This window comes from Centroberyx affinis, unplaced genomic scaffold, assembly GCF_046629955.1.
Source record: "Centroberyx affinis isolate AG114_WGS23_722 - 3 ecotype Tasmania unplaced genomic scaffold, CSIRO-AGI_Caff_v1 ptg001078l_1, whole genome shotgun sequence".
NCBI classification, from domain to species: Eukaryota; Metazoa; Chordata; class Actinopteri; order Beryciformes; family Berycidae; genus Centroberyx; species Centroberyx affinis.
This window is the reverse complement of record NW_027279625.1, coordinates 247,872-273,919: the sequence shown is the minus strand read 5'-3', so window position 1 is coordinate 273,919 and position 26,048 is coordinate 247,872. Positions and strand designations below refer to the sequence as shown.

The following is a 26,048-nucleotide window of genomic DNA, read 5'->3' as shown; positions in this document are numbered from 1 at the left end:
GTAACCCAGTGTTTATGTTGGATAACACCACATTTCCCACAATGCAAATGAACACGCTTTCACTGAGCGTGCGCGGCGCCGTTTGCGCTGCGGAGGGGGGAGGATCCTCTCCCTCTGGGCTGCTAGCGTAGCATGTAAAGAGACGGCTAGCAAGCTTGCTAACAGGTAGAAGCGAAGTGCAGTGTTGCGTCTCAGCTCTCTTTCTAAGCCGTGTTGTTTATTATATTTAAGATATGAGTAAAAGTGGGTTTACAGCAGGTCGGGGGAGAAAGCCAGTGGTGCCTGATAAGGTCGACATGTCACTAGGTAAGGCCCTCGATGCCTAACCAACCGGCTAACGTTACTACCACAGTGTAGCTAGCTACTAGTACTAACGGCATTAGTAAACTGGTTGGGAGATTATTTTAGCACCGATAGCCCACGGACATTCAGCTGCTAACTAGATCTCACTGGGATATTCCACCTGCCTGGTTTATTCTTAATGTTTTGCTCATGTGTCAACTTTAACAGATGACATCATTCGCTTGAACAAAAAAGAGCAACAGTCACGGAGGAGGCAGGACACTGGGAACCGTCCACCAGTAATGAGGAAAGGTCGTTTAGCCCAAGGAAAGGTAGTTAACGTCACATCGAGGACTGGAGGACCTGTCCAAAGAGGTGCGCCCAAAAGCTTCTTTGTCTGTTTGCTTTGTAACTTTTGTTAGACCCACGATAACATTTTATCTGTCAACACTGCCTACACATCTAATATAATGTCATATTTACCAGGGGGTGGTGTTTCCCGAGGAGGGGTAACTAAGCTGAGAAACAGAAGGGTCCCTCCCCCGGTGGGTCGACGACGGGGTCAAGGGGTCATCACGGGTCTGGCAGCCAGGCGGCCAGCTGCCCTGATGAAAGGCATCGGCTCTCTGAACAGAGCAGCAGTCAGCCAGGTACTGCAGGACATCCCACACACCAGGGCCTGTCACACTGATATATTATCAGCTCATATTGGCCAAAATCTTAGTAGTGACCTGTTACGCCCTGCCTAGGGGAGACGTGAAAGGAGTGATCTTCCATCCCCGGCTCTCACATGGCATGTTATTGGTGCTGGGAGAGCACAAGTATTCATTGTGCCGTTAAATGATATAGGAACAAATAGATTTTACCAAGATTTTGCTTCAAAAGTCAAACCTTAGAGTGTCACAAGGAAATGACATGCTATTGGAGATGGTCTATTTGCAAATATATCAGTAATTCTGCTTCATGCATTCTTGTATCTGATACGAGAGTGCTGTATTTGTAAAGACTTACTATTCACATGATTCATTCACTGGGTGTATTCTTTAACCCCTGGGCTTCCAGCAGGACTGGTGGAACTGGGTCAGCACTAGTAGTGTTCAAAGAACAATCATTTGGAGTAAAATATTAAAGCACATACACATATATTTAGTACTTTTTTTTTTTTTTTTACTATGCTCAAAATAATTGATGGAGAAGGAGCTTTTTGCCTCTTTAAAGAAATTGCTGCCCCTGTAAAACCTTGACAAGGAGACATTGCACATTTATATAGCAAAACAACTACCTAACAATACCAAAACAATAAAGGTAAAACAAACTAACTTGCGGGCATTTTCAGTACTTAAGGTGATGCAAACTAAAACGTCTTGTCAAGTCTGATTGACTCCAAAGAGTGGACACCATCACAGGTTTTTTGTTTGGTTTCCACAAGGAGAGACAAGTGAAACTGATATTGTAGTGTACACATGTATAGCTACTCCATTACATAAACATTAACTTGGACAGTCATTGCCTGCCAGCTCCTACGAAATTTGTGAGAGGCAAGCTGTCTCTCATAAAGGGATTATTCTCTATCCATTTCACCACACAGAACCATAAAATAGTCAGCGGATTACAGAGATACCTTGACTTGGAATCACAGTCTTCTCTCTGTTTATCTGTAGAAGCAGACAAGGGGAGAGAGCACACAAGAAATCATGCACAATCTTTCTGCCCTTTCTGCATTAAAGATCTTCCATTAAACATCCCTTTCCAGAAAGCAGGACAGAAAGCCAGGCCCTTCATCCAACGCAGTGAAGCCCAGTACAGGAAGCCAGAGGTGCAGAGGCGGCCGTACAGGCAGGCGGACCTGCAGAGGGGCCAGAACGCAGCGCCAGTCAGGAGACCCTTTCAGCTGCGGCGGCGGTGAGAACTGAAAGTGTGAATTTGGTCTCATTATGATTCTTCACAAATAGGAAAAAAAACAAAACAAGTACAGGTGTTGTTAAGTCCCACGGTGGACCATAGGTGGTCGCGACAACCTATAGTTCTTTCTGAATACACGAAGAGGATTGTGGGAGTGCTGTGAAAATTCATAGCTAAGGTGTGAAGATTCATGGTTACAGTTAAATTTTTGCAGTAATAGAATTGTTACTTCCTGGATATTACCCAATAAAGAACAGAAGTGATATAAATCATGATGAAGTTTGATGGACCTGAATTTGCTGCTTAATGCCTGCATGGTTGAAGTTCATCTTATGGCATTTGCACCCATAGTGCATTTTGATAGCTCTGCATTGATTACAAAGCTATATTCTCAGTACAACTCTACTGATTACAAAGCTATATTCTCAATGCAAATTTTTGTGTCCCATTCCTGCAGACCACTGCCACCTGTCCAACAGGCACAGAGGGAAGCCCGCCAGGCGACATTTCTCTTCCGTAGGGGACTCAAGGTACTTTATATTCATCAGAGGGCCTGTGTGACATCCTGGTGCCTGAGGGGGTTATTATGTGTTTCTAGAATAAGAAATTCTGCTTTGAATACTCCCGTGCACAAGTCTTGTCACCTGTCAGTTCCTCCATGTTCATATAATCTGTTTATCCGGGCTCTTTGTGACTTAACATATTTATAGAGCGAATCCTACTGTCAATATTCCCCTGTGTTTACTCTTCATTCCTCCGTGTTGCAGGTACACACCCAGGTGCAGAAGCCAAATCCGCGCCCCACCACTCCAGTCAGAACTCGCCAGTGAGTTTTCTTAAGACGCTGAACGGTCTGTTTTGCCGTTAGTTGTTAAAACACCTGATGACCTGTATCAGTATTGATATATCTGTATGAGGGAGATAATCATGTTGGGGAGGAGATCTATGTGAATGAGGATGTGATGTGTGTTTATATCCTATAATAATACATGTTATCTATTTATCCACCAGGTGGCGTACCTCAACAAACAGCAGTGGAATCTTGACTGTTTCAATTGACAATCCCACAGCCAGAACACAGCCTGAGTAAAAATTGTCATTTATGAAATAATCATTTGCATAAGCACACTGAGGGATTATTGTTGATTCATACTCTGACAGTATTGATTCATTCTCAGTAATATGTATGAGGAGTTTCACATGCTGTTGACCCTGCCCTTCACATCACACATCACATACAAGCCTCCAGACAAATTCAGATGAAATGATAAGTCTCTGTGTATTCTCCCTAGGCCTCCCACCGCCTGGTCTCTACATCCCCCGGCTGCCAGCTCCGCCCCCGTCAAGATGGAAGTAGTGGAGAAGAAAACACCAAAAGGAGTGCCTCTCCAGTTTGACATCAACAGTGTTGGGAAACCGGTGAGAGCATTGCTACTTTAGATTTCTATACGGGTGACTACATGAGCGTAGGAGCATCATAATTCAAGTACTCGCATCCCCGAATCCTCTCACTAATGGCTCTTTCTCAGATCTTTTTTTATTACCAAACGTCTAAACTTAATGCTCAAAGGTGAGTGAACAAAATGCGTAAACATGTCTCCGTCTTTTCTTTCTCCACAGCAGACGGCGATGACTTTGAATGAGCGATTCCGCATCCTGAAAGATCGGCGCACCGCCACGGCACAGAGCAGTAAAGGCAGCCGATTTGTCACCGTGGGTTAGCCAGTGACAACAGGAGGACAGTGATCGCCAGAAGCCCTTTTGCCCCACTCAGACCCACATACTGAACCCCCACCTTTCTGATGGATGGAGTAGTGCTGACTAGTCTTGCGCTGACCCGCTGATTGACTTTACTTATGGGAGGGAGGCCGGCCGTGGGAGGAGTACGAGTACAAAGTGCACAACTACTCAACTATGAGAACTCCAGGGTGCAAGTGTTAATGGAAGACAGTGTTTGTTTGTTTTTTATTTTAATTCATCATTATTGATATCATTGTACTCAGCTGTTTGTCTTGTATTGTGGAGATCCTGTGCTGGGAAGGAAAGTGCTCTTTATTCCCCCCTCTGGACTTGGAACTGTTGACACTATCATGACGACTGCTTGGATGAAGTTTTTCCTTTCCACAAAGAGGACTGCTGTGTAGTTGCTAGGGTAGCACGTATGTTCTCTCTACCTTTTTTGACATTTTTGAAAGTTGTTTTGTAATGTTTGTTCAAATAAACAAATGCCACACTGTTTTTCTCTTTCAACATGTAGCTTTAAGCCAGTCCGTAGATCATGGCTACTCTGGTGAGCATGCTTCAACATTTCTCTTGTTTTGTAATCACACAGTGCCATCTAGTGGTGAAACATGAGAACTGTGAGTGGGGGGACAGAGAAAGGAGGTGCATGCCCAGAAAATGTCCAAATTCAATCCTATGTCAAGGGCAGTTTGAGGTTCCAGAGGTTGAAGGCTATTAAGGCAGTTTCCCCCTCATGAAATATTCCCACTGAATAGTAAAAGGCTTGAAATATTGCACATGACAGTCCGAAATATCTCACATGATTTTATATTAATGCACTGCTTTCTGGAAATTTGTCACAAAAGAAAGATTCACAAACTTTGGAATCTGAATATTGCTTTTATTTAAATACATTAAAATTTGCAATGTAACAAAACTATTGGCATATGAAATTCAAACACCATTTAAATGAACAAAACATGGCTCACTTCATTTTCTGTGACTAGTGTCTGTAACACTAGGTTATTTTTCTCTCCACCAACTCCAACTCTTTGCTCCATGTCGTTTTTCCCCATTTACATTGTTCACAGACTACTACCTTACAATAAGAGTGCTGAATAAAAATGAGGTAAGAAAGTGGTTTGAAGATTACAGATCATGCAGAACATGCTGAACAGCAACAAAATATTTTGTTGTGAAGGAGGAAGTAACAAAAAAAATACATGAGTGTGCATTTAAAAATAATAATCAATTTACACAGCTTTGCATCTTTGGTTACAAAGTAGGTTGAATGATTTCACAGCTTTTTTCCCCCCGGCCCCCTTAGGAAAAACATTGAAAAAAAGAAACCCATGGAAATAGGGAGGGGGGTATGGCAATAATAATCCATTTTTAGATAAAGAAACTACCAACAGAACTGAAGTCTTCATCAAATGCCTACTGCAGGTTCATGTTAAGATTTGATGTCAGGAGGTGATAGTCACCTTGCAAGGCTCTTAATACTTTACACTATACAAAAAAAATGTACATTCATACTGGATCTTGACTTTAACTATGAATTGGCAATTCCAGAGTAAAATTTCAGTTAGTGTTACACATTTGTCAGAATTTCTTTAACATTGCCTACATTTTTAACTATTCAATGTAATGCATTGCCCCTGGGAAGTATGGCCAATCATTTGAAACACTGTAAAAGAAAAAAAAAGGAAAACAAGGAAAAAAAGGCTATTGTCGATTTTAAAACAGGTTTCATGACATTGTTCATTTATGAAAATAGCAGCCCTGTAATAAATAAAACATTAACAGTAGAAATCAAGACTGATGCAAGGGTTGGACTCGATGTAAAAGTAATGGCAGCGGTGGCGCTCCGAAAATAGACTCTCTCCCACTTCTTACTTTACAACATGAAACAGCAAGGCTAAAAATACACCCTTCACCCACTCAATTATCTCATTTAAAAAAATATCGCTCTCTTTGACAATCACTCCCATTCGTCCCTTATGGGGGGGTGCACCCCTCCCCCTCCGCGCCCGGCTGGGTTCAGGTCGGGTCACGGGCCGGTCTAGCTCAAGCCTCGTCCGAGGAGAGGCGTCCAGTCCATGAGCTCGGACCCAGCAACCGACCAGTCCAGGAGCCCAGCACAGCGGCCATGTCAGAAAAGCCCCAACCTTCCCCGATACACTCTCTCTCTCTCTCTGCTTTCTCTCTCTCCCGCTCACTCTCTCTCTCTTTCTCTCTCTCGATGATTGCATTAACACTGGAAAGGCCCACAGTACACATGCACACACACGTACATTCCAACACCAATTCAGTCACACGCTTGCTTGCTCACTCACCCTCACACAGGCACACACGCATACACACACACACACAAGCACTGTACTTTGTGGTCAAGCTGGTGGCTAAGAAGACAAAGTTTTTTTGTTTTTTTTTAAAATTTCACATATACTAATTGTAATAAGTTGTACAGAAGATGCTCTTCTTTTTTTCTGCCCTCTGGAAGCGGGGCGGATGCACTTCAAGCGGAGGTGACGCTGGGTTGCAGTTGTTGGCCGGGGTCAAGCTGAGGCTGAGTCTGGAGCTGCTGGGGCTTGGGGTGGTGCTGGAGCTGGGGAAGCGACTGAGCCTGGGACTGGACTTGGAGCTGGGGCTGGGTCTGCGTCGGAGCCGGGGTCTGCAGCTGCGACAGCGGCTGGGCCTGGCTGAGTCCTTGCTGGGGAGGCGCGCTGCCGGAGCCGCCGGACGACTGGGCGGAGAGCTGAGACAGCTGATCGCTGTTGGCCAGAGATTTCAACACGGCATTCTCCCTCTCCAACACCGAGTTCCTCTCGAACAGCTCCTTGATCTGCTCCTTTAAGACCTCCACCTCCTCGCGCACCGCGTACATCAGATGGCTTTTCACCAGATCCTGCAGGAGAGGGAGGATAGGGTGACATGAAATGTGCCATTATATCACTAACATGTAGGACATGACCAGAGGCAGCATAGTCATGCAAACATGGGCTGTTTATGATGTTCTAATATGCACCAGACAATGACATCAAGATGTTCCCAAAGAGGACAAAGTGAAGCTAAAGGCTAGTTGCTCATGTATTCATTCTAGCTGTGTACCCAGTAGACCAGTATGTTTACGCTTACAGGCAAAGACTCTGAAGGAAACAAAAAAGCCTTCTGGCTTTAAAAAGTCACAACCAGGCAAGTGGGGCAGGGGGCAGCAGAGTTGGATGTAGAAACTACCAATTCTTCAAAAATTACAAAGAACAAGAAAGGTCAACCCAAAGAACCCAGTTGATGACTTTAATTTGGCAAAATGTATATAAAGGGACCCGGGATCCTTGAGTATCACTGTATTTCCATTTAAACAATTATATAATCATTATCTAATCAAATGACAAGAGACAAAATGTTACAATCAGAGAAGTGTATGATCATTGGTAAATGGATTACTCACCATCGCCTGTTCAATTTTATTATCAATGGCAACAACATTGGTTCCAGAGGCACTGTAAAAAAAAAAATAAAAAAAAAAAGATGGATGAGGTCATGTTACAATAAATGCTATCATAATTTGAGTCTCCCAGGCAAGTTGGTGTTGGACAGAATGTTTACTGTGATTCAACATTCAAAACCTTTGGTAGAGAATCATTTTTTTCTTCCACTTTCCTCAATTATTTTCTGCTTTCCTGTCCTTTCCCGAACAGCAGACAGATGAGCAGAAAACATTGGAGAAAAATGCAACTAACAAGAATCTTCATTAAAAAGGACTTTTACCTTTTCTGAGAAAAAAAAACGAAAATCGTGAAAAAAGAAAAAGAAAAAGAGAAATACACATTATTGCCCAATTAATCAAAGCAGCTGTCACCAGCTCACCACAGGAATCTAGGACAGGGAATATAAAATGACCCCTCCACTCTCGGCGATGCCATGTACAGTAAGACAAATGTAGGTCAGGCCACGGAGTTTACAGGAGAAAGGAGAGGAGCTTGTTGCAGTGCTGGTCAACAATTACTCCAACTAATGCATAGTTGTGTGAAAGTGTAGAGCTGTCTGTCAATATTCAGTGCAGGTCTGCTAATGAATCCGGCGACAAATCCCCATCAATTCAGCGCGGAATGTGTAAAGCCAAAGTAGAAACGCACGCACACAGAATAGAGGCTTATTTGGATAATGGGATAAATAATCACATCAGCTCCATCCATCAAAATCCAAACCGCACTTAGTTAACCTTCCACAACATCTGAGTTTAACCTCATTCCCGGCGCACTTTGCAAACACAGCAACAGGTAGGCCTAGTGCAGGATTTGCATGCAGAGCGGCGCGGATCAACCGGGTCCGTTACCTGCGGCGTATCCGGTAGGAGAGCAGCGGCTCGGAGCCCGCGTGGCCGTGCGGGAGCCCGGGGCAGCACGGGAGTTTGTAGGAAAATGTGCACCTCATGGTTTGGTTTGGCAGGGCGAGCGAGAGAGAGAGAGAGCTGCTCTCCGGGAGGTAGCGGCGGAAAGAGGGACACCGGAGCGCACCGGAGGCGGTAAAGTAGGGCAAGCAGGACCACATTTAGAAAAATGAAACATGAGCCGATGGGTTGTAGAAGTCAGAGGGACTGGGCAGACGTCTCTGTAGTGATTTCTGGCCCCGCCCGCTTCATAACACTGACTATGAAAGGAAAGATGCTTCCTTATATCTCCTATATCAGCAATGTCGGGTGGTAACGAGTAAAGTACTAGCGTAATTGTTATCAAACAATAAAGTCGTTGCGTTAAATATCGAATTAAAGTTGAATTATTCATATATATCACCATGGTTTCTTCGTCATCGTCCTCCCACACTAAACTATCCTACAGTAGAAACGATAGAAAAGTTGACTTTCCCACACTAAAAACTAGGCTACTCAGACTGGTTTTCCGCTGGAAATGATGACAACACTGGACATCAACGCTGTTTGGTTGCGCTGGTCAATAACAGCATCCCACCTGCCAATTGTGGGGGTGTCACGGAAAAGTAACGTAACTGGCAGTGTAACGAATTGTCTTTGGCTTAAAAACATTAATTCACCACGTCGGTGCACGGATAACGTCACAGGACAGTGTTCTCTGCAGCTGCAGGATCACTAAACTTAAACTACTTGCTACAAATACAAAGACAGACATCATTGCGTGTTTGGTTACTTTAGTAAACTAATTAGTAAAGAATTACTTTCATGAGTGATGAGCTCAACAATGATCATCATTGAGTCGCAAATACTGTGTCGCCTTTGTGCGCAAGCAGGCGTCACTCAGCTCAAAAATCACATTGCAATTTTACAGACCTGGTTAATATTTAAGAGCAAACCACTCACCAAGACAAGGGAAGTCGCAAAAATGAAATGGATCCGCAAATTTCACCCATCATGTGACAAACTGTTAATGGTAGGCCTAGAACGGGCTTTAAGCAAACCAAGGCTTTTAGTGACAATTACTGCTCAACAGGCTACCCTCTAACAAAGGACTGAGGGTGAAAAGATCTTTTAACTACCTACACTCAAACCAAAATACCATATACAGTTAAGTATTCTAACAGACTAAAAACCATCACACAATTTCCCAAGAACACATTTGTAGCGACAATGATGCCTTCTGGGATGTGTCAAGTCTCAAGAAAGACTGATTTCATGCGAGGAAAAAAAGTGCATACTGCGACCACAAAACCTCACCAGCATCAAGAACCAAGTGGCTGCCATATACACAAGGTGCCCTATAATGGTGGTTCTCAACCTGAGGGTCAAAACACTTGTGAAATAAACACACGCAGCCTGTATAGGTTTCTTCCAATAATTAAATCACGTAAAAGTGCCTGAAAAGCACCAATAAAAATCATCACTCGGTGACAAAGTTCACCCATGCTGCACGTTTATGCCTGCAGCAGGGGGTCATGAGAAAGCATCACTAAGCCTCAAGGAGTTGGAACATCCATGCCCCCATGTGGCAGGGAGATGTGCGCACGTACACCGATTGACTACAGCCTCCTGAGCACAAGACATTCTGTTCCTCCACACCATCCAATTTATCTGTCTGAGGCCAGCGGAAGCGCTCAGTAGATTGCTATCAGCAGGCTCTGCCGGGGAAGGAATGTTCCCCATACCTCTGCTGCTGCGAAACACTGTCACTCACATCCTCTGCCATACAAATCTCTCCGCCTTTGATCTCCCTGTCGGATGGCGATGTAAAACGTCAGGCTAAATGCAAATATTACATGACGAGCACAAGAAAGCCAGGGTTAAATAAGACACAAAGGTGTCACTCAGTCTATACGGGCAGACACACACCCATCAGTTTAAGAAAGAAAATTTACAAAACACAAACCCATGCATATTTACACAGGCAGTGCCTAATCACTAGTATCTCAATCTCTCTCTCTCTCACACACACACACAGACACCACTTTATGGGCCCCCCGTTAACCTAGTGGTTACATAAGCAAGAAAAATGTTTGAGGGGGTAAAAAAAAAAAAAAAGGAAAAAAAAAAACGTGTGTAAACCTAAACTTCACCCTGTACGAAATGTGTCTTCAATTTAGCCGGGGCGTCACACACAAGCCCTCCTATAGTTTTCCTGCCTACTGGGAGTTTTCAATAGGCCTGTGCCCAGAGGAATCTCTCACTCCATAAAAGTATAGACCTTGAATGGGCTATCTGGGCTACACCCCTGCTCCTCCACCAGTGGCTTCAGACAGAACAAAAGACAAAAACATACGCCACCGTCAACAGAATCACACTGTAGACGCAGTTTTTGTGGGTTTGTTTCCACATTGGGCCCTGTTGTGTTTCCAGTTCTGGGCCCACTGCAAACTGTCGGCGCCTCTTTTACATTAAAGTGAATGGGGAGCTGCCACACGGCATTCTATACTATTAACGGAGTTAATAGTATAGAATAATTTGTAACATTTGAATTGTCTTGTAATAGATATTTCCCCCCCACATTTTCTACCAGTGATAGTTTTCTTGCTGTAGTGGCCCGCCACTGCTGAATAAACATCGAGGAAACATTGCGTGTGCACATTGTAAGTGACTGAATGAGGTAACAGCACATCTAGAATTAAAACCAGGATTTGACAGTGTGCAAGTTGAACAGATCGCCTGAGCACTTGGGCGTGAAGAGAGACAGTCCTCCCAATGTTCTCCATTCAGATGTTGGGGACATACAATGAGGAGTGTCTGTTTACATGATTTAATAAAAGATGGCTGGAAAGACAAACAGGGTGAACCGGGGGAGCGATGGGACCGATGGATTATAGGATAACATAAGAATGAGAACAGTGTAGTGGAGGTAGCTGTTCTGGAGACATCTATTGAATCACAGTCATTTCTGGCCAATGTTGAATGGAGGAAGAAGTAGGTGAATTGTTATCTGCACTGGAACTCAATGTGTTGTCATGGTTCCTTATGTCTTAACAACTCGCTGCATTTCCTCAATACCATTCAAGCAGAAGGTATGCAGGCCTTCCTCTTCAGGCAGGCAACTATGGGAGTGAGGGACTGAGGAGCCACAGAAACACTACTGAGACCCAACCGAGGACTAAAAAGAGAGAAAAACTGAACTGAAAACACCCCTTGTCATTGGGACATGTGATGGGCTAATGGTGGGTTTGTAACTATGGTGACGGGCAAACAGTAAAGCATTAATACTTTTCAAAGTATCTGTGTGAGATTTCCACAGTGCCTGGAGCCAAGACTTGGATGATAAACTGCAGTTTTATTTCTTGGAGTCACAATGGACAAGATGAGCAGAGGCTGATGTTGTTAAATCATGGTGGTTTGGGTGGTTACCCTTTACTTCAGCTGCAAATGTACAAGCTACACTGAAGGGAGAGGGAATAACAACCTAGTCGAAGCCAAGATGGCAGCTTGGAGTAGCCCATAATACAAAACCATCTGGTGCTTCAAGTAGATCTTCCAAGAACAACTGGCAGTGGGGGAAGATTTCGGAAACCACAGCGTGAGTGAGCGGTGTGTTTTGGAGCTCAGGTACAAGTTTGCTTGGTTACAACCCCACTCCTGACACACATGATCTTGTTTAAGCCTCTAGGTCTTGTGTCAAGGCCAAGAACTTGTTGTTTGAACCACTGACTTCAAAACGTGTGTTGAATGCAAGGTAAAGTCACCTCCTGCGTTTTACCGGTGGAAAAGGCAAACAGTGTATAACCACCAGTGCTAGTGCGCCAGAGGGCTAAGGGCTGGGCCGAGATGAAACAGAATGCTGCCGAGGGCTAGAGCTTATCATGCCACTGATTATGCAACAAACTCCTCTGTAAAGTTTACCTTGTGCAATAACAGGACTGACGTTTAGGTAGAGTTTGGTGTTCTCCATACAGTAGAAGCTATAAAAGGAAGAATGTTAGTAAAACGGTCCATTAGAGGCAGATGAGTTTACAGTCACAAAGAGCATGGGCAATCTGGAGCAGTGAGGGCAAAAAACAGAGGTGAACATCGAATAGTTGTCATGCTTTGCCTCTGGCAAAACTATTAGCATACTTAAATAGGTGTCCTTTGAGGTAACTTCTGCCACAGAATAAAAACACAGCAATGTTTCTTTAACTCAGCCTGGGACATGATAAAACAAGCTCAAAGCTCAAAAGGCGCGGCTTGACCACATGCCCAAGGACTGCAGGTGGACAAGGTGATTTTACCTTGACACTTTTGAAACCTTCACACCTGCTTTTCAGCAGTAACTCCGGACATTTACAATCTGGTCCCTATTTTCCCATCACACCTATCAACGCTGACCAAAATCTCCCATTGCTCACCGAGGCAAGAAATACATAAGCAGCTCTTTAGTGAAGCAATTGATGAGATTTTGGGCGGAATCAACTGGCGTGATGGGAAAATTGTTAAGTTAAAAATAGCCTAAGTTATGCTTTAATATGAACACTATTACACAATCAAAATCATGAGACTACAAGGCAAGCAACTTTCTATAATCTTATGTGACTGACTGAGAGTAGATTAATTTCATAACAAGAACGAAGCTCATAGAATGCTTAAAGATATTGACATTCATCTTTAATCAGAATTACACTGAAATTGATTCTGACGTCATTCTGTGCAAGCAGATTGTTCAAAAATGTAGATGGGTGACATTCAGGGTTCAAGCCCCGTGTTGGCAAGCATCCGTCCTGCTGAAGTGTCCTTTGGCAAGACACTGAATCCCAACCAGCTGCAGGGGTGCTATTATGTAGCTGACCATGTGATCTCACCCCTGTGGAGGGGGGTAAACAAAACAGAATTTCATTATGGGGATCAATAAAGTACAATGATACAAATTTTATGGAAATATCTTCTTCGCAGAAACCTTTAAGTCTCTTTTGGTGGAATTCCACTTTCACAACCCCCGCTACGGGATAGAAAATTACTACACTTGCCTGGTTAGTGCACAATCCCAAATAAGGCAGAATAATATAGACTGATAATGGGTCAGTACCAAGAGGGCATCACTGAAATCTACCAATGACTCACAAACAAAGCCCTGCTCATCTTTGCTGCCATGGAAACAAAAGCAGCCCTTGGCGGAACAGTGAACCCACAACAGCACCACTCAAAACAAGAAGTGAAGCATGGGGCTCGTAACAGGGCTGCTTGTGCCATCTTGCCACCCAGCCGCCGTCCGCTGTGGGTGGAAATCACCTCAAATCGGCAAATGAAGGCAGCAAAATGTTCAAAGTGGGTAAAAGCAGCATAGCACAACTTCAACATGTATCATGTGATCTTGGGGTCTCAAAGAAAGAACATCACACACAATGTTTCAGTTAACATCGCACTTTAGTGCAGTGTTGATTTACCTGTTTGCATCTCTTAACTAACGTAGTTAGGGCAGCGAATGGACTGAGGTATGAAATTACTGCATGTGTATGCGCAGTTCCTCAGTGGCTGGTGATGGTGTGTCAGCTGTACATTTCTCTAAAAACAGTTTCATTTCCTGTCACTCAGATATGGTTTCATGTGCTTCCCTTTTCATTTTTCAAAAGGCATCTCAAAAATGTTCCGTCTTTTCGAAGGCACTCTCTCATTCTAGCAACAGGAGGATGGTGAGACTTTGTATGTGTGTGAGCACAAGGGCAATAAATGTGGCCAAAACCCAAGTACTACAGTGTAATGCATTTTTTTTTGTTCATTCACTTAAAATACAACTGTGGCTAAAAGTGATTTGTCCTTTGTAGAGCTGATAGAAAACAGTCACTTGATGCGACATAAACTAGGCCTTACTCAGGTTGTTGTTGAAGCCCTATGTCTAGGAGTTACTGATAGCATGCATATATTTTTCAGCCTCTTTCATCCACTTGGAGTTGAAAGCAACAAGTCGAACGTGTTAAGTCACACACGAGACACTGTGTTGTTACAGAAAGAGAAAGTAGCGAGGAAAGAGAAAAAGAGAGAGCGGGAGAAAGAGGGGCTGCTGAGAAGTCTATTGGCCAATACTTCCCTTGCTGCCAGGCTTTGTTTCCAAATTCCATCCATGCACGTGGAAAAAGCAAAGCTCACTGCTACTGAACACTGCACACGCACACACATTGTTACACTCTCGCAGGCCTGTCCAGTCCAATCCAGTACAGTACTGTACCTATCACTGTGGGCCTTCGAGTCCCTTAATCTGCTGCCAGACTGGAAGGCCTGGTAGAAAGCCTTGGAGGGGTTCCTGTGCCAACCAGATTCAGAGAAAACAGGGAGGAGAAAGAAGAAGAAGAGAGTAAAGGGGAGTGGGTAGAGAAGAGTTGAAATAGTGAAGACAGGCATGTGAAAAGTGTTTCCTTGAACCCGTTCTTTCACTCATCTTGATGACAGTTAACATTGCGTGAAAAACGGCTGCTAGCGTTCAGTTAAAGACTTGGGGCATTCAACCACAGCAAAGCAAGAGAGAAGGGGAAAGGGAGCCTTGACCTAATCACAGGAATGCATGTTCAAAGGTAGGGACAGCTTCATAAACTTAAAGGGCCTGCCTGAGGCCATTCACGTATGTTGGCTATCAGTCATTCTGAGAAAGCAAACATTAATACTATTCGCAAATATTGGTACCCTTCCTGTACATTCAAAAGAACCAAACACACATAGTCTGAAAAAAGAAATCAGAGCATGTACTCATATAACCCCTGGTCTCCTGGAGGCCTACTCAGTTGTATAGTAGCTTGTTGAGGTCTGCCATCTTACAACCGTGTTGATGAAGGCCTGGCTGGCTCAGATGGTTAACATTACCTGCTGTACGCCTGGCTATGGGGCTTTTCAGGGCACAAGTACACTGTGTTCTATGCCAAGGGATGTATGTCGGGAAGGGGAGAGGAAATCCCCACCCCACACACATGCAAGGGCACACACACGCACGCACACACACATCAATTTCATCCGTTCCCAACTCATGTCTATCAAAAATAACTCATTTCTCTCACCAGTTCCCTTTCTCTCCAACAAAACACACACACACAAATACACACGGACATGAGCATATTCACGCATATGGAAGTACGCACACAGAGGAGCAAGCCAACACATGCGGAGTTCTACACACACACACAAATGCACGCACACAAACTGCACAGGGAAATGAGGAGTTGATTTACAGCATGTGTGTGAATATTATAACGGAGCCAAGGCTCTTTTCCTAGAAATCTCTGGCACAAACTCCCTTTGTCACATTACCTCATGACTAAACACTCTCACAAACCTCCTCCTATGCCTCTGCTTAATTTTACTTCATGGGCAACAGTGCAAAAAAGCCTCAACACACGCTCATGTGTGCATGCACACACCCCCATAGACAACCCCTCTCTGTCTCTCTCGTGGCTAAAACCAGAGCTCTGATGGAGGCAGCTTTTGGTTGAAGAAATCATTGAGCTCAGATGACTTGGAATCCGGCAACCTCTTCATGAATGAGGTCAGAACTGGAAGAGTCAACCTCCCCTGTTTTCAAGTAGCAAAGACTTGACTCTCAATGGCCTTCTTTGTAACGCTAAACTGTAACATGTCAATATCCATTTATGAAAGACCCTCTTTGTAAACTCAAACTAACTCAAACTTGTCAATGTGTTAAGCAGTGGAGGAAGTGCTGTCTCCCCCTTAAAACCTGGTATGGAGGGAGAGGAGGAAAGACAGAGAGAATATGAAGGAGTAACCTACCAGATATGTAAGCCAGCATACACACAATCCCTTTTCTTCTCTAACCCTCTCTTTCTACGCACTAACTCAACACAAGAGTGATGGTTGCACATGCTCAGGCCTAACCCCACACTGCCCCAAAGCAAAAGTGTGACCCCGGCAGCAGATGAAAATAACCTTTTGGTGCATTCTTGCTGGTTGATGTCATACATCTATCTGGAGCATGGCACATGGTTTTCCTTCAGCATGCCTGTGGCTGCGTCAGTGCTTTGGTTTCAGGGTGTTGAAACTCTTAATAACCTTGCTAACTCACTGAGCACGTGAAAAGCCAGAGCAGCTTTAATAGGGGAAGAAATGGGGGGGGGGGGGGGGGTCTAGTAGAGACGGTGGGGAGAAAGCAGAGTGTGAAAAATGAGCAGACATAAAAATGGGAGGGAGGGGGGAAGAGGTACAGGAAGGAGGTTGGGGGAAAGGTAACCAAGCGGGAGTGGCAGTGGATAGGTAAGTAGGCTACTTGGGAGGCAGGGGGTGCAGGGGGTGCAGGGGGTGCGGTTAAAGGAGGGTGTTGAAAGCTCTCTCTGCTGGTGCTCAGGAGGCCTCAGGTTCTCGGCCTCATCCATCCATCAGACCCACAGCAGAAGTAGGTCAAAACTATTTAGATTTCAGCTGTCCTGTGGGAGTTTCCTTCAACAGGGTTTTGGGTAGGAGACAGGGGAGATGGAGCACAGCGAGGGACCCAACACCGCTGTAACATTCCAACATGGCCGCTACAGGGGAATGGTAGCTTGTCATGTGCTAGTATGCTCGCTTGCCAGTGGCATAGACCAAATCCAGGGACCCAGAGGTAAAGCCGCATGTCTGAGAAAGTTGGAAGTTCTCAAATGTGGCCAAGAATCTAAATCTTCAAACTCATTTTTAAGTAACTGAATAAGAGAAAAGAGGTGACTAGCAGTGGCCTACCTATCCCCTCAGATCTTCCCAGATAAGAAAGTGGGGCAATGAAAAACAGATGTGGAAATCCCAGCAGTGCAAAATAGCTGCAAATTGAGTTTCGGTGAACCTTCAAGTCACTCAAAAGTCAAGTCACTTCAAGTACCACTTGCTCATGATAAGACGGTGGGAAACAAGCATGGCTAAGCTTATGTACACCATAGTACAGCACATCCCCAGTTAAAAGCACAGCTCAAACAAGCTATTAAAACCAGGGCTGTGCTTGTGACGTTCTTCGCCCCGTCAGAACAATAGAGGGCCTCCATACCTGGGGTGGAGATGATGACAGAGGGAAAACCTAAAGACATACAGACTAGCAGAGTCAGTCCAACCAGAACAATACACCTTTCTTTTAAAATAGCTTTAAAGGCTGAGAGGGGGGAGGGGGGTGACAAACATGCCACACACAAAGTTAGCAGTTAAAGAGTTCACGGCAGGGGCAGAAGATTACTAATTACACTATTGCTAATTACAATTACAGGTAATTGTTTGGCTCCTGCACAGATAGGGGTGGTCCTGTACAGCTCAAAGCGTAAAGCATGGCATTAACAGTGCCAGGTTAAGGGGCTCAATTCCCATTGGGGCCACCCATGCTCAATTAAAAAAACAAAACTATGCACTCATGCATAGCACTGTCAGGCACTTTGGATAAAAAGTCCTTTGCCCACCAAATGTCATATGATATGACTAGAGGGCCCAAGTGGGGAAGCGGGGAGCAAGCTAAAGAATATGAAATGAATAGAAGGTGGAGAGCCATGTGAGGGACTCTGATTGCCTGAGCATGTTTTTCATTTCATATGTCTCTGTCAAAACAGGATACAGCAGTAAACCAGGGGTCACAGAGGAGAGGGAAAGACCCATTCGTACACGCTGTCTCTTTATGTTCCCTCTCTCTTACACACACACACACCTCCACCGTGACATAAGATGATGAAATACATAAGCTGTATAAAAACAATATATCAAACCCTATACAATGTAACTTTCCTCAGCGAGTGGACCCCCACCCCCAACACACACACTCGTGTGCACATATACACAAGCACACACTCCGTAAACCCATCCCTTTTCTAGACACACCCCCTAGTCCACAGTCTCTCAATTCACAGCGTCAGTAACTGCATTCCTACATCGAAGACCCCCACTCCTCTCTCCTTCTCCCCCTCCCCTCCCCTCCCTCCTAAGGAGTCAGATTCACATGAGCTCACATTATGTGAGACAATATACCTCCCCCACATGAGGTGGATTACATACAGACTACAGCAACGATAATTTTATGCAAATGATGCAACAAAAATAAAAGCAACTCCTCTATGTCTGTCAATGCAACATAAAGACATCATGACAATTGTGCAAAATCACAAATTATTTAACATCAGCATTCAGTTCTTTTAGCCATCTGGGACACATTAGGCCGGGCGTATCATATTCTAGGTATGAGAACATCTCCATCTTCAATCTCTAAGTTATATCTCCACCGCTCTGCTTTAATTACTTGCAGGGATAACTAGCAGGTGGGGGCAGATCGGGACAAACATTAGGCCGTACCAAACGGGCCAAGAGTTTTTCCAGGTTGTGCAAGCTGTGGAAAGTGTAGTTCTTAAACCTGTAATCAATACTGTGTGTGTGGGTGCACACATAAACCTTGTTATGTGCTACAGACTATCAACTACTCAAGTAGTCCATCTATGGAGAAAAGTGACACATCTTCTGAAACCAAACATCAAAAGAAGCAGTCACCGGAATTGTATCACTGTTGCCTGTGCACATCCCTTTCACACTGACATATGAAGGAGTGCAAAAAGTGCAATATGTAACAAGTGGGCATCAAATCAGTAATGTATGTAACATGTAAAGAAACAGAGAGACAAACAAAAATAGACAGAAAGACGAGCGAGAGAGAGAGAGAAAGAAAGAGAGAGGGGGGAACAGTATCGAGCATAGCTGACATGCCTGCTCAAGTGAGGCACAACAGGTTTCACTCTGCTCTCCTACACATCTGAGCATAACTCACTCACCACTGCACACATGTCATTCAGCACTTTATCTGTACATGAACAACTGCTGTGCCTTGCCTGTCATTCAATCAGTGGGTACTAGGTACAAAGCACAGACCGCAATGATGCTGCAACAGTGGTGAAGGACTACGAAGCTGCTGCAGCCGCAGCAGCAACAGGTATTGCCAGGTGAGTAAGACTCAGGGTGATTTTGTTTCACATGCCCACAGCTCGATGCCTGATGAGTGTCTACTACATGTTGGGATGTGTGTTTCAACTAGCCTATACTATCAAAAGGCCCTAAAAAGAATATAAAGTAGTTTAATTTAAGCTAGCACGGTGGGAGTAGGGCCACAACGTGACAACAAGCACAGTTGGCTGACACACCCCCTTGACAGGTCCCTTATCTGCAGAATGGGGGCATGGTGGAAAGACTACTGTTCACTCTCTGATAGGGCCGCGCTGTCGTAAGAGAACCCTGCTCTTATCAGCCTAGGAGCTGGATCTTCTAACAACCAATACACAAGTGCTTCCAAAACACTGTCTGCAGTAACAGTGAGTAACATTGTCATCAAACCTTGAACTGCTTACGTGTTCCGCCTCTGTCAGAAATAAAATTAAGATTAAAATAAATAAATCAATAAATAACTGCTTACATTTTGTAATAGCATAATTGGCCTGACTATAACTATGAACCAAGATCACCTGTTGTATTAAAAATCAACTAAGAGGCCAAGTAAGTAAGTGAATGTGACTGGTCAGAAGTGTGGGTGTGTACACTCTGAATTGTGCTTCACGTAGGCAGTGCCTGAGGCAAGCTTGTTAGGTGAGGGGATTACAAGCAACTTACTAGACACAGGTTTGCATTTTTAAGTGTTAAAACTACATTCTTAAGTACTTATTACTTTTTCTGCTGGCCCAAAACCCTCCACCAACCCCTGCCAAAGCCCAGCATTATCAATTCTCCTATTTGGTTAAATGAGGAACACATGCAAAAACCTTGGTCATTACAATAGCTATATTAGATGCAAAAGACACTGAAATAATTCTGCCTTGAATCCATGAAACAAGCTTTAGCCTGCACAAAGCAACAAGAACTGTTCACATTTTTGCTTTGGCCTAGGCTAATATAAAACATTAACATAGGCCAACAAGACTAAAACATAAACATAGGCATCATTGAGAGCAGTTGTCAATTCATACTTCCCTAGTGACTTTTAATTTTCCTAAATCCTACTTGAAGAAAAACTTGAAGGTATATACTAGATATCTACAATATATATCAACTCTGTCAAATGATTGGCCAATCTAGAGGCCATTGATCTAATAATGTAGCATGATAATACATACATACAATTTTGATCATAGGTGGCTGATCAGTTAAAGCATCCCTAAAGTGCAGCACATACTGAATCACTGTTAATAAATGAACATAAAGCTATCCAGCCACATGAGAACAAAAAGCAGAGCTAATGTTCTGCATACTTAGTCTGGTCTACATTCTGGTATATCTATAAAGCCTGTAAGTGGAAACCACCAAGAGATTTGAGGCACTTTATCATTTCCGCTCACGCCTGCCAACCCCTACAAGTCAAGCACAGCGTGCAAACCCAGGAATTGAAAGAAATGTCACTTTTGAGAAGGAAGGAAATGCCATGACACCTATTAACTGAATTAGAAAAGTAGAAGGATAATACTATTTCTTGAGTCATGTGCAAACATACATATAGGCCACTAAGGTGAAGTGCCTGCCATATCTTGCCGTTTACAGACACACTGACAGAACAATCTGGCATATAAGGTAATTAACTGAATGATCCACCAGTCTTTAATTCCTTAAACATCCAATGATGTCGGCTGCTGTGGGTTATTTGACTGCACATTTACAGAATAGTTTGTGCAATCCAATGGATCGTTAAAGAGTAACAAGCAACATAATATCTACAGCATTAGACTAATCAACAGTTAATCCAGCCAATGCTCTAAAATCCCCTGTAAACGCTTTCCTGAGGGGAGCTTGATGGGGCTGTGAGTGGAAACCATGATATCATAAAATGTGGCAACAAACACTCCATCAGACTCCACCATGTTTGTATTAGAAAGTCTTTTCCGGAGCAGGAACTAAGCTAACTTATTAAAAGGTCAGGCACACGTTTACTAAGTGGCGAGGACTAGTGGAATGCTTGTGCACAGTCCATGCACAGTAGCAACTAGCAAAGCTAATAGATATTTGAAGTTTACAGCCAAGGCCATCACTGTAGAGACTGCCCAGGAGTGTGATAGCTTAAGGGAGGAAAAGGAGGAGGTTAGATAAACTCAGACCTGCATCCAGAGCCAAACTGTGTCAAAACAACACACAAATGCTTTCATACACACAGACACACACACAATGCAAATACACCCCCTTACACACAGAGATTCACACAGCATAACAGGAATTAATGTTATGTGTATGCTCAAACCAGTTGTTTCCTAAGCTGGGGAGGCCATGGGTGTTTTCCTGAAGTGGGCTACACTCCACCACTTCTTAAGCCCTAATGAGAAACACCAAACATTAAATTTCCTTCCTGTGTGCCCTGCTTACTCGCCTTCTCTCCCTCCCTCCCAGACCTGGCCAGCAAGGGGAAAGCCCTGTTTATCTGACAAGCAACCAAAACTAAAACACTTATAATGACATTTCATTGAGACCGCCAGGAAAAAGGAAAGCAATTCAATATCTGTCCTCTTTGCCCTGGCCGTCTTCATTTCACACACAAAGACCCACCTCCTTGTGATCACAGCAAATGGCCAAATGTGCCTGCCATAACAAGCTTCTCCACAATTGCAATGCAGCGTTTCCTCTGTATTCATTTAGCAGTGGTGCACCACCACAGCAAGGAAATTACCCCCAATGCTAGAGAAAATGTGAAATTAAAATGTATTATTTATTATGATTAAAATAATTTCTTAGCACTACAAGCTCGACATGAAACATAATGTAGACTCAAACAGCAACAGATATGGGACAAAACTAGAATTATCCCCCCTGAGCACCACAGCTGCATAAAATTACAGAGGAAACACTGCATTGTTTCCTGATCCTGAATAAGATGCCTATTGCATTATGTGACATTGCTGAGAAACTGCATCAAATACTGAAATAGCCATAGTTAACCCATATATGATTCTGTGAAGAATCTGTGTGTTATGGATTGGTATACTGGAAAAGAGCATGATGATGATATAAAACTGACCAGAGCCTAGTGTTTTTCCTAACACCAAGTGATCTGTGAAATCAAATATAACTTTAGCTCTGCACAGGGTGACATTAAGGGCAAAACTATTACCTGTCCTCATCCCCGTCGACAGGTATGGGGATTCCAAACAGGCTGTTGACAGTCGGTGTGGCAAGCTGCAGGCTCTCAGGGATGAGGGGCTTCACCAGGTCCTTCCCAGAGACAACAGGAGGCTGGGTATTGGCTAGACCCTCCAACTTCCTTCCACTGCCAGCCTCCACCTGTCCAAATCCAGCCACTGAGAGGCCCTGCGCCCCCAAGGTCCCTGTATTGCTGCGGGGCAACTGAGACTGCTGTCCTGGAGGCAAACTGGAGGTCGTCAGGTTTGGCATGGCTGCACTAGAGGCACTGGGCACAGCAGTGGGCACGGTGGTGGGCACACTGGAGCTCACTGCGACAGCAGGCACATTTTGTACGCCAGAGGGCGTGGGGTGGAGGCCATGGGGCTGGGGCTGTCCAGAGGCAGCGTACTGACCCACAGTCTGCTGCGGCTGCAAAGTGGACCCTCCAACCAACATAGACCCCCCAACACCTCCCATTCCTCCACCAGTTTGTTGTTGCAGAAGGCCTGGAGCTGTCTGGCCAGCAGGTACAGATCCTCCTCCTGCTCCGGCAAGCTCTCCGACCTGACTCGGCACAGAAGCCCCTCCAGAGGCTGGGGTCATGACTGACGAAGGACCTTGTCCCACAGGCTGTGTCCCTGCAGAGAGGCTGGACACTGGGAGGGACTGGCCAGTGGAAACCCCTGCCTGCATGGAAGCAGACTGTTGCTGTTGATAGTACTCTGTCTGGTTCTGTAGCAAACCAGAAGACTGGCTGGTCAGGTGGTGCCCCAAGGGAAGCTGCTGCAGCATCGGCTGCTGGGGAGGGTAAGCTATCTGCTGGGCTGCAGGGGGCATGATGGGGGACTTCTGTATATGGACACCACCTTGAGGCAGGCCGTTGTGTCCGACAGGCAGCAGGTTCTGGGGAGCAGAGGGTTGGTGACCTCCCACTGTTGGCTGTTGCTGAGCCGGACCAGCTGTGGGCTTGCTGCTGGAGAAAGCATTCTGTGTGGCCGTCCCACTAACACCCTGTTGCCCGGCACTGTAGTTTTGATGGTGGATTTGTTGCTGCTGTTGTTGCGGCAGTGTCTCCACCGAATGCATGCGAGAGGCAGAGAGTGAAGCATCCGCCATGGAGCCCAAGCCCTGACCTGAGTGTGTTGCCGGGGCAACCACAGATCCTCCTGTATGCCCGAGTCCACTGTCCCTGTCTGTGATGGGGTCCACTGTTGCACTGGCATGCCTAATGCTGTCTACAGTCCTACTAACAACAGAGCCCTCGGAGTCTTTCTCATAAAACTCTGTACATGTCCACCTGCCTCTTCGAAAGGGCTCTCCAGTACCATGATCAAGTTTAATGACCCTGAAGCGTGAACTGCAACTCACCGTGGAGGAGGTGGTAGAAGAAGGAGTTGAACAAGTCACTGGGGCTGGTTGGGAGGTGTTCACTGGCACGCTGGTGGGCCCACCACCCACTGCTAGAGCAGGCTGCTGTTGTATTGCCCCAAGCTGAGTGATAAGGGGCAAGCCAGTTGCAGCGCCAGTTCCCGGCGGTTGCTGACTACCTTGAGTTGAGCCTGACACTCCTACGTTTCGAAAGCCCCCGTTGGGATTGCTGGAAAACGACAACTGACCGACTTGAGGTATGTGTGGTGGTGCCATAACACTGGGTGCCTCTGGCTCTCCTACATTGTTTAGGGTTTCTTCAGATGAACTTCTGTCACACACTGGCTCGTAATCAGCCCGTGACACATCGAATATTTCCGACGAAACGTCTTCGGTCCGTGACTCGTCTGGGTCGTCCAGGCTCTCCGTGTCGTCGGTGGCACTGATAGCCGCCACCTGGGCCTGTGTCACACTTGTGATCTGAAAACAGCTCTTTTTCTTGGCCGGCATTTTCGACATATTGATAGCCTGTTTCCAACTCCCGTATGGCAATGGTTATCCTCCGTCAAAAAAAGAACGAGCTGGTTTCAGCTTCCACAAGGATAGATTATATCAAACAGCAGACTTCATCTATTTCACTTCGTCTAGCTAACTGTAATCATGATGAATCTGCGCCATCCTTCTTCCTCTCGGTCTCCTGTTGCATTTTATGAGCTCTTAACGCAATACCACACTTCGATTCGTCTAGTCCAGCAATGCGGCTTTTGACAACAATACCAGTAGCCTCTAAAATAAGTGATCCAAAGCTTTCGGTCAGTCCGGACCGGCCTGCTAATGTCCCGGTTCTGCAGTTGTCAGATGGCCGCTGTCGCAGAGTGTGTTGCCCAGCTGCGGGAGCTACTTTAGGCTGAGGCGGGCCCGCAGCCCTCCACTCACCGAGCTAGCTAGCAAGTCAAGCCAACTGGCTGCAACACTCCCCCTACGTCGGGACAAGTATGTAAGACATCTTTCCGAAAGCAGTCTTTTCTACCGACTCGGTTTACCAGCTCGAAGTTCTTCGGTAGCGACACTTGCTTAGAAGGTAAATGTGTTGAAGTCGAGAGGGGGGAATGGTCAAATTTCACACTTTAAGACAAGTGAGATTCTAAACAGCGCCTAATGTTACCTCCCTCACTCAGCCACTCTTGACAAGATGGCTATGTTGTATGCGACCGCGCTGCATCGTGGGTAGCGTGCGCAACAATATTGACGTACGAGTGGTTTGAGAATCTCCCGTCTCTCATGCTGCCTTTTGGTGCTGTCGGAACAAATACAATTACAGTGCGAGCGCAAATGAACGAGCCAATAAAGTGGTAAATACTACTGAGCAAATGATAATTTTATATGACAATGGGTTTCAATCACGTGCCATCATGATCCAAGAGAATGCAAGTGTTCATTTCAAGAAAACACTACATCATCTGATTTCAGTGATTATTTCCCCCCTCTCTGATTAAAGATGTGAAATCAACTAGCCTAGTGTTTAGCTGAAATGAAAACCTGCATACTCTTGGGTCACCATGGCACATGATGCTCTGCTCAACTGGTGTTCTTTATAACCCGAGATGCGACATCTAGAGGGTGAAAAATCTGATGGTAAAAGTAATAGATTTTATTGATGTATATTAGTCATACATGGCATTCTGTGTAGATGATTGCTATTTTTGGGATGTTTCTATTTTCTCATCCTTGATTTTCTTTTTTGTTTTTTGTTTTTTAATTAAATGTATTTATTTTTAATTAAAACCTCAATTACACACCTGACGTGTAGCCTATTTTTCTTCTTCATTTTGCTGCTGTAGCTAAAAGAAGGTCTGTGCCGCATGATTTCTAAAAGAAAGAAGAAAAAAAACAGCCACCAAAAAACTACACAAGGTACATTTCGTTGTTCTTTCCAAAAGCACTTGAATGCACGACAAGTCGAGTTTGGAATTCGGAATTAGGACTGTTTGAGGAGCATTTGAAGGCATCATCTCTCTTCACTCTCATTTCTCTCTCTCTCGCCCTCTCTATTTGTGTGTGTGTGTGTGTCTATTTAATAATATATATGAATATAATATTATTTCTTTAATATTCCAATGGGGACTTCCTATCGGTGTCTCAGTTTATAGAGACCTTTCGGTATTTTTATATTCTATGTTATCACTGTAACATTCTTATAAAATTCTTATATTATCGTAATATTCTTTTGCTGCGATAGTGGTACAGTATCCTCCTAAAATCTAATTTTAGGATCTTATTAGAGTGCTTTTGTTCTCCCCTCCACCTTGGAGAGGATTGAGGCATAGGCTACAAC

General features: G+C 44.6%; 2 protein-coding genes across 3 annotated transcripts; one reads left to right on the top strand and one right to left on the bottom strand.

The window, feature by feature from the left end:
* The first annotated feature begins 109 nt into the window (after positions 1-109).
* LOC139647378 (UAP56-interacting factor-like) lies at positions 110-4,424 on the top strand. The gene is made up of 9 exons (XM_071523269.1): positions 110-306; positions 511-657; positions 769-932; positions 2,036-2,184; positions 2,642-2,714; positions 2,952-3,010; positions 3,196-3,270; positions 3,477-3,603; positions 3,805-4,424. The coding sequence occupies exons 1-9, from the start codon at positions 234-236 to the stop codon at positions 3,904-3,906; spliced, it is 969 nt and encodes a 322-aa protein (XP_071379370.1). The 5' UTR covers positions 110-233; the 3' UTR covers positions 3,907-4,424.
* Positions 4,138-24,889, bottom strand: LOC139647377 (TSC22 domain family protein 2-like). Of its 2 annotated transcripts, XM_071523267.1 has the most exons (3): positions 22,335-24,889; positions 7,358-7,409; positions 4,138-6,814 (listed from the first exon to the last, which is right to left on the bottom strand). In XM_071523267.1, exons 1-3 carry the CDS (start codon positions 24,230-24,232, stop codon positions 6,425-6,427), a joined length of 2,340 nt encoding a protein of 779 aa, XP_071379368.1. In that variant the 5' UTR covers positions 24,233-24,889; the 3' UTR covers positions 4,138-6,424. The 2 variants fall into 2 exon arrangements, with proteins under 2 accessions (XP_071379368.1, XP_071379369.1); XM_071523268.1 differs by lacking the exons at positions 4,138-6,814; positions 7,358-7,409 and adding an exon at positions 21,772-21,901.
* Between the last annotated feature and the right edge of the window lie 1,159 nt (positions 24,890-26,048).